Source organism: Panthera pardus, unplaced genomic scaffold (genome assembly GCF_024362965.1).
Source record: "Panthera pardus isolate Hobbes unplaced genomic scaffold, ASM2436296v1 HiC_scaffold_24, whole genome shotgun sequence".
Taxonomy (NCBI): domain Eukaryota; kingdom Metazoa; phylum Chordata; class Mammalia; order Carnivora; family Felidae; genus Panthera; species Panthera pardus.
In genome coordinates, this window is record NW_026526810.1 from 60,703,653 (window position 1) to 60,716,210 (window position 12,558).

Consider the following 12,558-nt stretch of genomic DNA (forward strand, 5'->3'; position numbering starts at 1 on the left):
AACTACTGGCCAGGGAATTTTGGCTCCCAGTTATTAAAAGACTGGAAGTGCATAAGTGGAGAAAGGCAATAACTGTGGTAATTTCTTAAGGGACTCTCCTATAATTCCAAACATACATATTTTGGAGCAAAACCAGTAATGCAAGAAAGTAGCAATGTCCGCTTTCACACCAGACATGACTCCTAACTCTGTGGCAGTCACAATACTGATAAAACCAAATGCATGCTCTATGGCATATGCTTTTATTTCATTCGAAATGAAAATTATATTGACTGTGGAGAGTTACACAACCCACAGGGACAGGCCATGCGTTTCTTATAGAGCCATGGGACTTTAGAATTGGAAGGGACTTATAGGTCAACTGGTCCAATGTTCTCATTCTAGAGATGAGAAAACCGAGACCTGGAAAGATTGAATGACTTTATTCATTGGCAGAGTGGGGCCTACCATTTGGGTCTCTTGATTCCCAATGAAATGCTTTTTCCATTCTACCCTTCTGTTGTTCATGTTCGTTGACACAGGCATTTAAAAAATAAAAATAGCTTTTTTTTTTCTGTTACCACTTTATTTATTAAAAAAATTTTTTTTAATGTTTATTCATTTTTTTGAGACACAGAGACAGAGCATGAGAGGGAGAGGGGCAGAGAGAGAAGGAGATGCAGAATCTGAAACAGGCTCTACTCTGAGCTGTCAGCACAGAGCCTGATGCGGGGCTCGATCTCACAAACCGCGAGATCGTGACCTGAGCCGAAGTCGGACGCTTAACCCGACTGAGCCACCCAGGCGTCCCTCCTGTTACCACTTTAGACACAGTTGCCCCCGATATTTACTCTCCAGGAGAGCACACTGTCATTTTTTTTCTCTTCCTTATGGTCACCTTCTATGCAGGAACATATTTATTTGTGCATTAACAGAGAAGAGAAAGTCTTCAGAGGAACAAATTCTCTTCCTATCTTCCAGCAGGATATAGTGAAGAGTACAGAAACTCCAGTCCTTGTGCTTCATGGATCGCCCCAGCACCCCTGGCTTTATCTGGAGTCTAGATCGTGAGACCAAGATATTGCAAATACTTGTGCAGTTTCAGAGAGGGCCAGCGTTGCCTGTCGAGTTATCACAGAGCTTCAGAAAAGCCTGTTAGGGTCTTGGGAGCCTCACTTTTCCCAACCTAAACTGGAGCTAACCATGTACCCTCACCGCCTCTCACCCTGGGGATTTGTGAGGCTTTGTTTGCTAACCCTCAAAGGGGATGAAAACTAAAGGAAATACTGACTTACAGCATTTCCACCCCACTGTGTATTTCAGAAACTAAGAAATCAAGTGAACTTCTTCCGAGGAACCAAAGCAAACAAAGTCCCAGGGGATGGCCTGGCTTTGGCACTCTGCAACTTTGACAGAGATGAAGTTGCCCTGAGGCTGTACCTTACTGGACTTCAGTGTTATCCATTTGTTCAAGGGAAAGCTAAAGGTTAGCTTATAAACCTACAACTATGTTATAAGGTCTAGGTCATTGTCCTCCTGAAAACTGTTTCTATTTAGCAACTAGGGGAATTTTCTCCAGTGGACAAAGGGGCAATCATGCTTTCTGAAATTTCTATCTGTCAGCAGATAACTCTAAAATAGCTTTCAATTTTTAAAACACTGATTTCTAATCATATGTTATGTTTTATAAAACTTTTTTTTTTTACCTCACCCTGTTCCCTCTTTTTCTCTCTGCTATGATCCCTTATCTGAGGTCTATCTTTTTAATTCGACTAAATATTTTTAGAGTGCAGACAACGATTGTATCAAAGGGCCCATAGCAAAGTGAACTGTTTTATGATGCCAGAGCGGAACACATCCACTTATTGTTTTCCATGTGTGCCTTTAGAAACTGCTTAGGAAAAGCAAATATTCCTTAGCCTCAGAGTAAATTGTTTCTCTTGAGGATAAGACATAAGAATTTACTAAATCTCACACGAATATTGCAACACTGACCACCAACCTCCTTAAACAGTGCGACCAAACAACTGTGGTTTCTACATTAAAGATGGGATCTAACATATTTCATGTATGACATGAAAGCTACGCTACCTTCACCACAAAGTCACGGAAAACGCTGACAACCAGAATTTATGACCCCCCTCAGCATAGCTAATGCACAGCAGCAGCTTCGGCCCCTCTAAGGTGGGCCCCCTTTTCCTTCAAGCAAGAATCTTGAAGAAATATTAGAAATTTGACATCCACCCCGGAAACCAAATTTCTGTTTGGCCTGACACCAATGTGCCCTTGTTGACAGTCTCTTCTGAATATGCGGACTATTTTCTGTAACACAGACATTCGTTTTACACACAGAGGAAGGGAAGACTTAATACAGGGAAGAGGCCAACCAAGAGGCACAAAAATCTAGGCAACCGCTGCAGGCTGAGCCTTGGAAGAGTCTGGCTGTTGGCTCTTACGTGAGTGAACCAAGAGGTCCTGATCCAGAATGGCTACCCTGATCTTTGTTGATAAGGAAAATGGAGACCCAGGCACCTGTGTGGCTCCCAAGGATGGGCAGAAGCTGCAGTCTAGGCCTCCAGTCAAAACTTTAAATTTTTTTTTAATGTTTATTTATTTTTGACAGAGAGAGAGAGAGAGAGAGAGAGAGTGAGCGAGAGAGCGCACATGAGCATGGGAGAGGCAGAGAGAGAGGGAGACAGAATCCGAAGCAGGCTCCAGGCTCTAAGCTGTCAGCACAGAGCCCAACACGGGCTCGAACTCAGACCGCGAGATTATGACCTGAGCCGAAGTTGGACACTCAATGGACTGAGCCGCCCAGGCACCCCTCCAGTCAAAACTTTAGATGGGAGATCTCAGGTTTCAATACCAGGTGTAGGCAAAATGTCTGATGCTCATGCAGCCTTACCTAAAGCTACCAGAAAGGCTTTGAGAACTGTCAAGAGAGCTACAGAAAATTCAGTAAAGAATAACGGACCTCTCAAACAGAAGCAGCCAAACTTCTCTGCCAAAAAGGTAACTGAGAAGACTGTCAAAGCAAAAAACACTGTTCCAGCCTTGGATGACACCTATCCTGAAATAGAAAAATTCTTTCCCTTCAATCCTTTAGATTTTGAGAGTTCTGACCTGCCTGAAGAGCACCAGATTGCATACCTCCTCTTGAATGGAGTGCCTCTCATGATCCTTGATGAGGAGAGGGAACTTGAAAAGCTGTTACACCTGGGTCCCCCCCTTCACCTCTAAAGATGCCCTCTCAACCATGGGAGTCTAATCTGTTGCAGTCTCAAGCGTTCTGTCGACCCTGGATATTCAATTGCCACCTGTTTGCTATGACTTAGATATTTAAATTTCTTAGCACTTAATAGTTTGTCTGTTTTGTATTAATAAAGCAATTCTTTAATAAAAAAAAAAGAGGCACAAAAATCTAAAGACATAATCATGCGATTATTCTGGTTTTCACAGATGATCATGTTTGGATGATAACTGTGACTCAAGAACATGTCTGCACTTAGAAAAATTTAGGATTTGCCTTAATTTCACTTTCATCTGTAGTTTAATTTTTTTTTTTAATTTTTTGTTTATTTATTCTTGAGAGAGAGAGTGAGCATAAGTGGGTGGGCAGAGCGAGAGAGGGACACAGAATCTGAAGCAGGCTCCAGGCTCTGAGTTGTTAGCACAGAGCCCAATGTGGGGCTTGAACTCACGAGCCATGAGATCATGACCTGAGCCGAAGTCAGACACTTAACCGACTGGGTCACCCAGGCACCCCCATCTGTATTTTAATTTTATTGGCAATTGAAGGTAGAACAAGATGTTGGTGCTGGTCAAAGCAGAGCAGCTGACTGTCTGTAGGATTTCAGAAGTCTTGAAAATTGTGGCTAGACAAGAGGAAATAGTTCATTTCTAGAGTTTGTATATTTGCATTTAATGCACTGCTCTTCTCACACATTTATAAAGTTGGTCTTCCTTATAGGTTGTTTCCTAACCTACCCCTCATTTAATTTTCTAGTCCTTTTAGAACTGGCACCAGCAAAATGTATCTCAATTCTCTCTGCTGAATATGAGAATGCTTCAGTATGTTCCCACTCACCCTTTTAAGAGGGAGACATACCCAAGCCGACTAACCTGGTCAAATGACAAAAACTCTGATCGAGGACCAGAGCCAATGCTTATTGGGTGAACTGGATGGTTCCATTCTGCTGTCTATTAAGAGAGAGAAGCGCAAAGAAGAGGCCTTCAGTGGGCAAGGGGTTGAACAGAAGACCTCAGAGATCTCTTCCAATTTCTGGGGCACTTTTCATATGTACAGGTCAGTCGCTCCTCCCCACTTGCCCCTTGTTTCCAGTATCGCCTCAGATCTAAGGAAAGACATAAGTCTCTTAGGTGTTTGGTTTAGTTTAGTTTAGTTGTAATGCCACAAAGGATCACACTGTTCCTAACTTCCATAAAGTGGTTCAGGAGCAGAGAAATGAAGGAGAGGCAGACAGTGTCACGACGTGTATGACACATGTCAACCAATCACTTCTGAACGGTTCTGTGCTCTTTGAGGAGAAATATTCCCAAGTCCTGTCATACTGCTTTCCCTCCAGCTCCTGACAGAATCTTATTGCTCATGGATGCATAGCCTCAACAAATGGGGCCAAAAGAACGGCCAGTCAGACATTATGCTAAGTAAAATAAGCATGCCATAAAATGAAAAATACTGTATTGATTTCATTTATATGAGGTATCTAGAGTGGTCAAAGTCTCAGAGACAGGAAGTAGAATAACGGTTGCCAGGAGCTGGGGTGGGGGAGGAGAGTGCGCAGTTATGGTTTGATGGGTACAAAGTTCCATATGGAGATAGTAAGTTCTGGAGATAGATGAGTGATGGTCACACAGCAGTAAGAATGCACTTAATAATAACAATGATAAAAAGGAACAGCTAGGGGTGCCTGGGTGGCTCGGGTGGTTAAGTGTCCAACTCTTGATCTCGACACAGGTCATTATCTCACAGTTTTGTTCATGAGTTTGAATCCTGCCTGGGGCTCTGTGCTGAGTGCGGAGTCTGCTTGTGATTCTCTCTCTCCCTCTCTCCTTGCCCCTCCCCTGCTTGTGTTCTCTCAAAATCAATAAGTAAACTTAAAAAAAAAAAAAAATGGAACAGCTAGCCACAGAAAGGACTAAGGCCAAGTCAGAGCCACTTACCTTTTCTGTGCATTCTCCAAATGACTTTCTTCCATTTTATGCTCTTTTTTGGCTGCAAGAAAGAAATAATTATTATTAAAACAGCATTTTCTTCCATCATATCTTTTGTGTAATCTTTTCTTTTTAATGTTTATTTATTTTTGAGAGAGAGAGGAGAGAGAAAGGAAGGAAGGAAGGAAAGAAGAAAGAAAGAAAGAAAGAAAGAAAGAAAGAAAGAAAGAAAGAAAGAAAGAAAGAAAGAAAGAAAAAGAGTATGACAGGGGGAGGGGCATAGATAGACACAGAATCTGAAGCAGGCTCCAGGCTCTGAGCTCTCAGCACAGAGCAGGATGCAGGGCTCAAACTCACGAACTGTGAGATCATGACCTGAGACCTGAGCCAAAGTCAGACACTCAGCCAACTGAGCCACCCAGGCATCCCATGTTTTGCATAATCTTCTAACTTTAATTACCACGTTATCAAAATAGTTCTGAACTCAGCGGTTGGCGGCCCATACCACATGTCCTGGAGATAGCTCCCAATTGGCTATATCTCCCACCCCCACTTTCGTGAGAACAACTACAGCCAATGGTGGCCATATAATTTACTATTCTCACTAGGACATGTCTGAGACTGAAAGAAGGCGATAACTAATAATTACACCTTGACGAAAACATAAATTGCAACAATCCTGGCCAGATTGGTACATGTAGTCACCCTAGCTACAGCTGGCCTCTTTGTGAGCTTTGCCATGTGTTTGGCACTCTCCCCACCCCTCCCCAAACATCGGAAACCCTGTACCATTTACAGCACTTCTGCTCAGGTCCAGATAAAATCACCAGAACCTTTGCGTGCACTGTCTCTATACCCAGGGCCTCCTTTGACAGCCTGTGGAAGCCTACGGTCTCCTTTCTCAGAATACTGATTTTAAATGTCTTGAAAAAACTACTTAAGACTGCTAAGGAAATCCATCATACTGAGATACAACCCTGAACTTAGAGATTAGGAATTTATAGTGTTCTGTGAAACTATTTATGCAGGAGGCTTCATTTTTGGGTAGTGCTTTTATAGATCTTTCTCTAATCAGAAAAATAACACTGTTATATATGATAATAGCACTCTTTCACTTTAAAAATGTCTAGAAGGGGGACCTGGGAGGCTCCGTCGGTTAAGTATCAGACTCTTGATTTCAGCTCAGGTCATGATCCCAGGGTCATGGGATCAAGCCCCACATTGGGCTCTGTGCTGATAGCATGGAGCCTGCTTGGGATTCTTTCTCTCCCTCTCTCTCTGCCCCTCCTCCACGCATACTCTGTTTCAAAATGAATGAATGAATGAATGAATGAATGAATAAATAAATAAATAAATAAATAAATAAATAAGCAAGCAAACAAGCAAGCTTAAAAATGTCTAGAAAAATAGGCAAGTTGTAATCCATAAAAGCCCTAAGGTTCCTTTCATTGAAGACTACAATGGTGTGGGAGGGAGGGGAAAGTGGGTGATGGGCATTGAGGAGGGCGCCTGTTGGGATGAGCACTGGGTGTTGTATGGAAACCAATTTGACAATAAATTTCATACAAACAAACAAACAAACAAACAGACTATAATGTTGTAAAGTGAATAGGAAAGGAAAATCCATCATATCTATTAGGGCCTATGTCGTGATACTTCAAGGTAAAAGGTATTAAAGGATTTTAAAATGCCAGTATTTAATTAAGCCTAACTCTGCTATGTACTACCTGTGTCACTGTGGTCAAATTACTCAGGACCAACCGCATAGTTATTAATTCATCTGTCCTATAAGAATAGCCCCAGTGACTATTCTCACACAGCTGTTCTAAAGATAAATGAGGTAATACACATCGAAGGCTTAGCACATAAAATATGATCAACAAATGACATGACAGATATTACTAGTATGTCATCATCAGCATCATTGATATTAAAACGCAAATTTTATTAAGTTACTCCTCTGCTCAAAACCTTTCAAAGGCTCGTCGTCACCCTTGACATAACCTCTAATATCTTCATGACGTCCCATTCAGCCCTGCAGGTCCGCTCCCTGGCTCCTCTGGGACACCACCCCTCCTCTTTGCCACGTTCATTCCTTTCCACGCTCGCTGGCCAGCTTGTCGATGCTTGAGTGCACTGAGCATGCGCACTGGGGGTGTCTGCACTTGCCACGCCTCTCTGGGACACCTTGCCTACAGTCTCTGCCTGACTGGCTTCCTTACAGTATTCAGGTCTCAGCTCAGGTATCACCCTCTCTGACTTGACTAAATAAAAGATCACCCCTTGTGGCACATCCCCGTCCCCGCCCCCAACTCTCTCTGCCACCGCACACTACCCCTTTTCTGCCCAGCCTCTATCTACCTGGTAGACTATTCATTGTCTCATTCATTTATGATAAGACAACTGAATGTAAGCTCCAGGAAAGAAGCAACTTCATCTGGCTTGTCTTCTGCTGAGCCTTAAACATGGGAAGAGTGCCTATATATTCAATAAATTATTTTACTTGACAAATGCACTTATTGGATAAACATTGCTTAAAAAGAAAGAGGCTAGGTTTCCTAAGCATAAAACTTGATATTTAGAATACAAACACAGGCTTAGAGAAGAATGTCAGGCTGAAGTTATTTACTACTATCTCAACGTCCAGGAAATGTCAATTAACAAAACTTCCTAAGTGCTGTGGCCAACCTCGTGAGGCAGAACTCAGGATCGTTAAATTCCAGCTCTGCCACTTGAGTGTCTGGGACAAGTCACACGTTTCAGCTTCCATCTCCGTAAAATAAGATGGTAACTCCTCCCTGCACCTACATATGAAGGCTACATGAAAAGGGGACAAGGCTTGCTTGAATCAGAACCTCCGCAGCCAGACCTCTGATGGCTCCGTGTCGTGTCGAGACCACTGGGGGTTCAAGCTTCCAGTGGGATGGCTGTTTTGACAAAGTTAAATGCTGATGGAGCATAGGGGAAAGAGCTTGGGCTCTGCAGCAGGTGGGCCCAGGTTGGCTGTGCTCTATCACGTATTAACTGAAAGACCTTGGGGAAGTCACTTAACTCCTCTGAGCCTTACCCATAAAACTGGAATGGTAAGATCTCCCTTGCAAGGTGGTTGTGACCTTTGGAGGTACTGAACTCGAGGGATCAACACACATGAGACACTCAACAACGCAGCCATTTATTATCTGACTGCTGAGAAGCAAATGCCAGTAGTCATTATTCCAGCTGTCTGCCTACGGAAAGAGCACTGCAAAATTTCGAGCAAACGTTCCTTTCTTTCTTACGGAGGTCAACAATACTCTCAATAGAGGGTAATTTTGCTTGTGATCATTTTCAAGTCACATCAGGTGTGCTCTGCCCAGAACCTCACTATTTTTCCCATTTTACTTACAAAGCTGATGTCCTTATCAAGGTGCCTAAGCAAGGCTTGTCTACAGGAGGGTGTTCCCTGTGTCAGTCATTTAATTTGCTGTTTCAGCCCCCCCCTTTTTTTTTTATCCCCGGGAGGGGGGAAGAAGACAGAAACTGATGTATAATTTGCAAATACCTGGGAGTCAAAGGGCTAGGTGTGAGGGGCTTATGATTTTTCTACTTAATGATAACTGACTTATCAATCTCTGACCTGATTAAACTGAATCACTTCTCATATACTAAATGAAAGATAATGATGCAGGGGGTCTACCTATCAAGGTAATTTTCTGAGAGCAAAGATTCCTTCTTTAGCCTCTAGGGTCTATGATCTACAATGGGTTCCTTGCATTGCACAGGAAACCCAGGTCTCTGCACTGCACCCAAGTTACCAACTTAAAAGGCAAATTGGATCATGCCACTCCTGTGCTTATGTGTCCATGAGCTTCCTCTCTGTACAGGGTGAAGTACACTCACACTGCATAGTAAGCCCTTCGCAACCTGGCTCCTGCTACTTCCCACTACGTGCCCCATACTCCTGTCTCATACGACTCTGTGCTGTTCCTGCCACTCAACCTGTTTTCTTGTACCTTCAGCTTTAGGAACACTCTTTCTCCTGCTTTGAATCCCTCCTCCTCCCTGCCTTCTCCTTCCCAAACACCCCCACTGTAAATGTCTTGTCTTCCTTCAAAAACCGAGCTTTAAAGTTACTCCTTTCATGAAGACCTCCACGGGGACCTTTATCAACTGGTGACCTGTTCTTTCTGTGCAGCCCAACAACACTGTGTTCACATATGTGGGGCACAGTACTGACACCATTTGCTGGCAGTCTGCTTTTCCTACTAGACTCAGTGTTTCAGGGCAGGAACCAAAATCTATCTCACAATGGAATTTCAGAATCCACTTCTCTCAACTTTAACACCTGGTAGGAACTCCATCTCTCTGACAGATGAATCAGCTGAAAGCAAGGGGCCCACACTAGTGGAACACAGTCCCTTATTATCTCCCCAATGGGGAATCAGAGTCCATTTCCTGGCACAGCTATTTATAATATTCATTTTCTGTTTTCAACAAGATAGAAGAGAGTATAAGAGAATCAAAGAGTGAGAGAGTACTGACTTTCATCCTGGTGTATCCTATGTTAGATCAATACATTATATAGAATGACAGATCATAGATACAAATAACATTGACCCTGAGTTTTGTCTGGATTGGACTAAAATGTTCGAATAGAATGATTATGAAAAATGTAGAGTTTTTATAAATAAAATGACACTTCCAGAAAATATTTGGACTATGAACACTTGTCACCTAAATGTACCAAAATATTCAAGGTTTTATCCTCAAGAGGGTGGTATTCATGCACTTAGAGTGGCTGAAGAAGGACGTCACTCTTCAAAGAAAGTGTGGGTTTTATGCCAAAGATAATTAAGTCATATTTATGGATACCCATCTGGGAGGTAGTAAAGAGTGGAATGAGGGAAAGGGATAGAGGTTGGAATATCTTCCCAGTATTCTTTACACAGTCTATTACACTTTAATATACCATGGTTTATGGACCTGACATGGTTGGTATAAACCAACAGGACGCACAGTAAAGAAGCTGTTTTTATTACAGCTCTCCAAATAGAGGAGCCAGGTGATGCTAACAAGGAAACAAAGGGACCGCACTCCACTTCATGTGGTATCCATCTGATGTGAACATGGCAGCCATTTGTCATTTCTTAGAAAATTGCCCTGTCACGCACTTTCTAGAAGAAAAGAATGCTTTCACCAACAGAGGCAACAGCACATGAACACTGGAAAGAGGGATGACTTTTCAATATTTGAGAGGGGAAAAATATACATATGTGGAACCACTGAATAATGGGGCCATCTTACATTTTACATTTTTCCTCTCAGTATACTTGCCCCAAAAGGATGCTATCTGCCTATCTCATCTTCCCGTTTTATTAGTTTTCCTGGTTGTGGTTAAATTAGAATGATCATTTCTGGTCTGTCATAGAGTTTACATTTGCAAATGTCTAGTTGGATGGTTAACTTGAAGAGCGGGGGCCGTCTGTGAGGTTTTCTGGGTAAATTGGTGTGAGGCTGGCTAGAGGCATGCTATCAAGGTTCCCAGTATATGGGTATAATGTGATTTCTAGGTCACCTAAGACTAAAGTGGAGTAGAAAACCCAGGCTTTTGATGAAAGTACTAAGTAAAAGACACTGTATCAGAAGACTTTGAAGAGTCCTTAGGAGTCATAAAATCAAAAGAACCCAGGTACAGGGAGTCTTAAAAGTCATTTAGTCTAACTCTCAGGCTGATTGAGTGGGGATCCTCCTGTGTTCAGTCAGACTTTCCAGATCTCATCATTTTCATCATTTTTATCTGCCCTTTTCAGCTGCCTTTATAACTGAACCTGAATATTCTTATGGGCATCAAAAAAACCTAAATATTGGTATCACCTTAACTTGGGCACTTGGGGCTTTTCTCAACCAAAGTTCTTCATCTGAACTATAGAATGTGGGAAGTGATTTGACCAGCTATTTTCTAAGTTACCCCCAACTCATATGTACATAATTTAGGACCATTTTATGTAAAATTTTTTAAGTTTATTTATTTTGAGGGAGTGTGTGTGTGTGTGAGTGAGCGAGAGAGAGAGAGAGAGAGAGAGAGAGAGAGAGAGAGAGAGAACGAGCAAGCAAGCATGAGCAGGGGAGGAGCAGAGAGAGAATTCCAAGCAGGCTCCATACTGCCAACACAGAGCCCCATGAAGGGCTTAATCTTATAAACCGTGAGACTATGACCTGAGCAGAAATCAAGAGTCAGATGCTTAACCAACTGAACCACCTGGGTACCCCAAGTAGTACCATTTTAGATGGTAGGGAGGTGTTAATTCATTATACACAATGATGGCAACAGAACTTAATTCTCTCATAAATGGTTGCAAAAAGTGAGTCCTGATACAATCAAGCTTACAAATAACTAATGATCTTAGGTCATTTCCATTTTTATATTTCAAAATGTGGGCATAATATTAAAATACCTCATAAAATATCTTACTGATATAATAATTTGAATGAGAAAAATCTCCCTGGTTATATAATAAAAGAATTGCATGATTCTTTTATATTCTGTGATGACTGTAATAATTATTTGTGTAGGTGAGGAATATAGTTTAAGAGGTCACAACATAACTCTAAGTGCTCATCAGATTATGCATCTGGTTTGTTCTTTATAGTAATTATAAAAAAAATAAAAATTTTATCCATTCACAACTCTAGAAGGTAATCAGACTAAGTATAATTGGGATCTAAATGAAATAAATTTATCCACAGTTCACAAGTCAACCCACTATAAAAGCTTTATAACTTTTTTTCCCCTCACCTTTGATGAGACTTTCACCCCCACAGGTTAAGTTTTCAACCACTCCCCATATGGACACAACACTCAATCTTTAGACTGTAGGAGAATTCTTCTCATTTCTTCATGAGAATTCTTCTCATGAGCATAAGCAAATGCTCATTCTTCTTAAAGGCAACCATTTATTTAGCTGTTAATAGGCTGTGATCTTTTTTCCCCTGCTTTGGTATAGTCCAGTGATGTCCTTCAATTCTGTACAACTATCTGTACACAGCAATTTTTTTTGGCATCAAGGGATGCAGATGCAATTACTTGAGAAAATTCGTAAGACTGCATAATCCATAACCTAACTATAACCTAGTCCAACGATTTAATGTTACAGAAATAAGAAGGTGAAATAAGAAAGGGAATGACTCTCCTGTATCTAGGTCTCAACTCATAAGCCAATCTATGTCCCAGGGTCCCCTGCTGCTTCCCAACAGGCTAGATTTCCCTCTAGAATGCTCAAATAGTAAGGTGGTATCTTGAAGTTGCACTAAACGGCACATTTTCCATAGGAGTATATACATCAGAGAGAAAGTGCCAACCAAAATGGAATTTCAGCTTTCATTCTAAATTTCCTGACTCTTGATGCTTCAAAACAGACCATGGGG

General features: G+C 41.8%; 1 protein-coding gene and 1 pseudogene across 5 annotated transcripts in view; one reads left to right on the forward strand and one right to left on the reverse strand.

Annotated features, from left to right (window-relative positions):
* Positions 1-12,558, reverse strand: part of FMN1 (formin 1) — a 428,550-nt gene that overhangs the window by 38,062 nt on the left and 377,930 nt on the right. For all 5 annotated transcript variants that reach the window (XM_019435304.2, XM_019435301.2, XM_019435302.2 and 2 more), the window contains one exon: positions 5,164-5,215. In XM_019435304.2, coding sequence (XP_019290849.2) covers positions 5,164-5,215 — 52 coding nt within the window. The remainder of the gene's footprint in view (positions 1-5,163; positions 5,216-12,558) is intronic.
* On the forward strand, positions 2,413-3,381 carry LOC109258486 (securin-like; annotated as a pseudogene).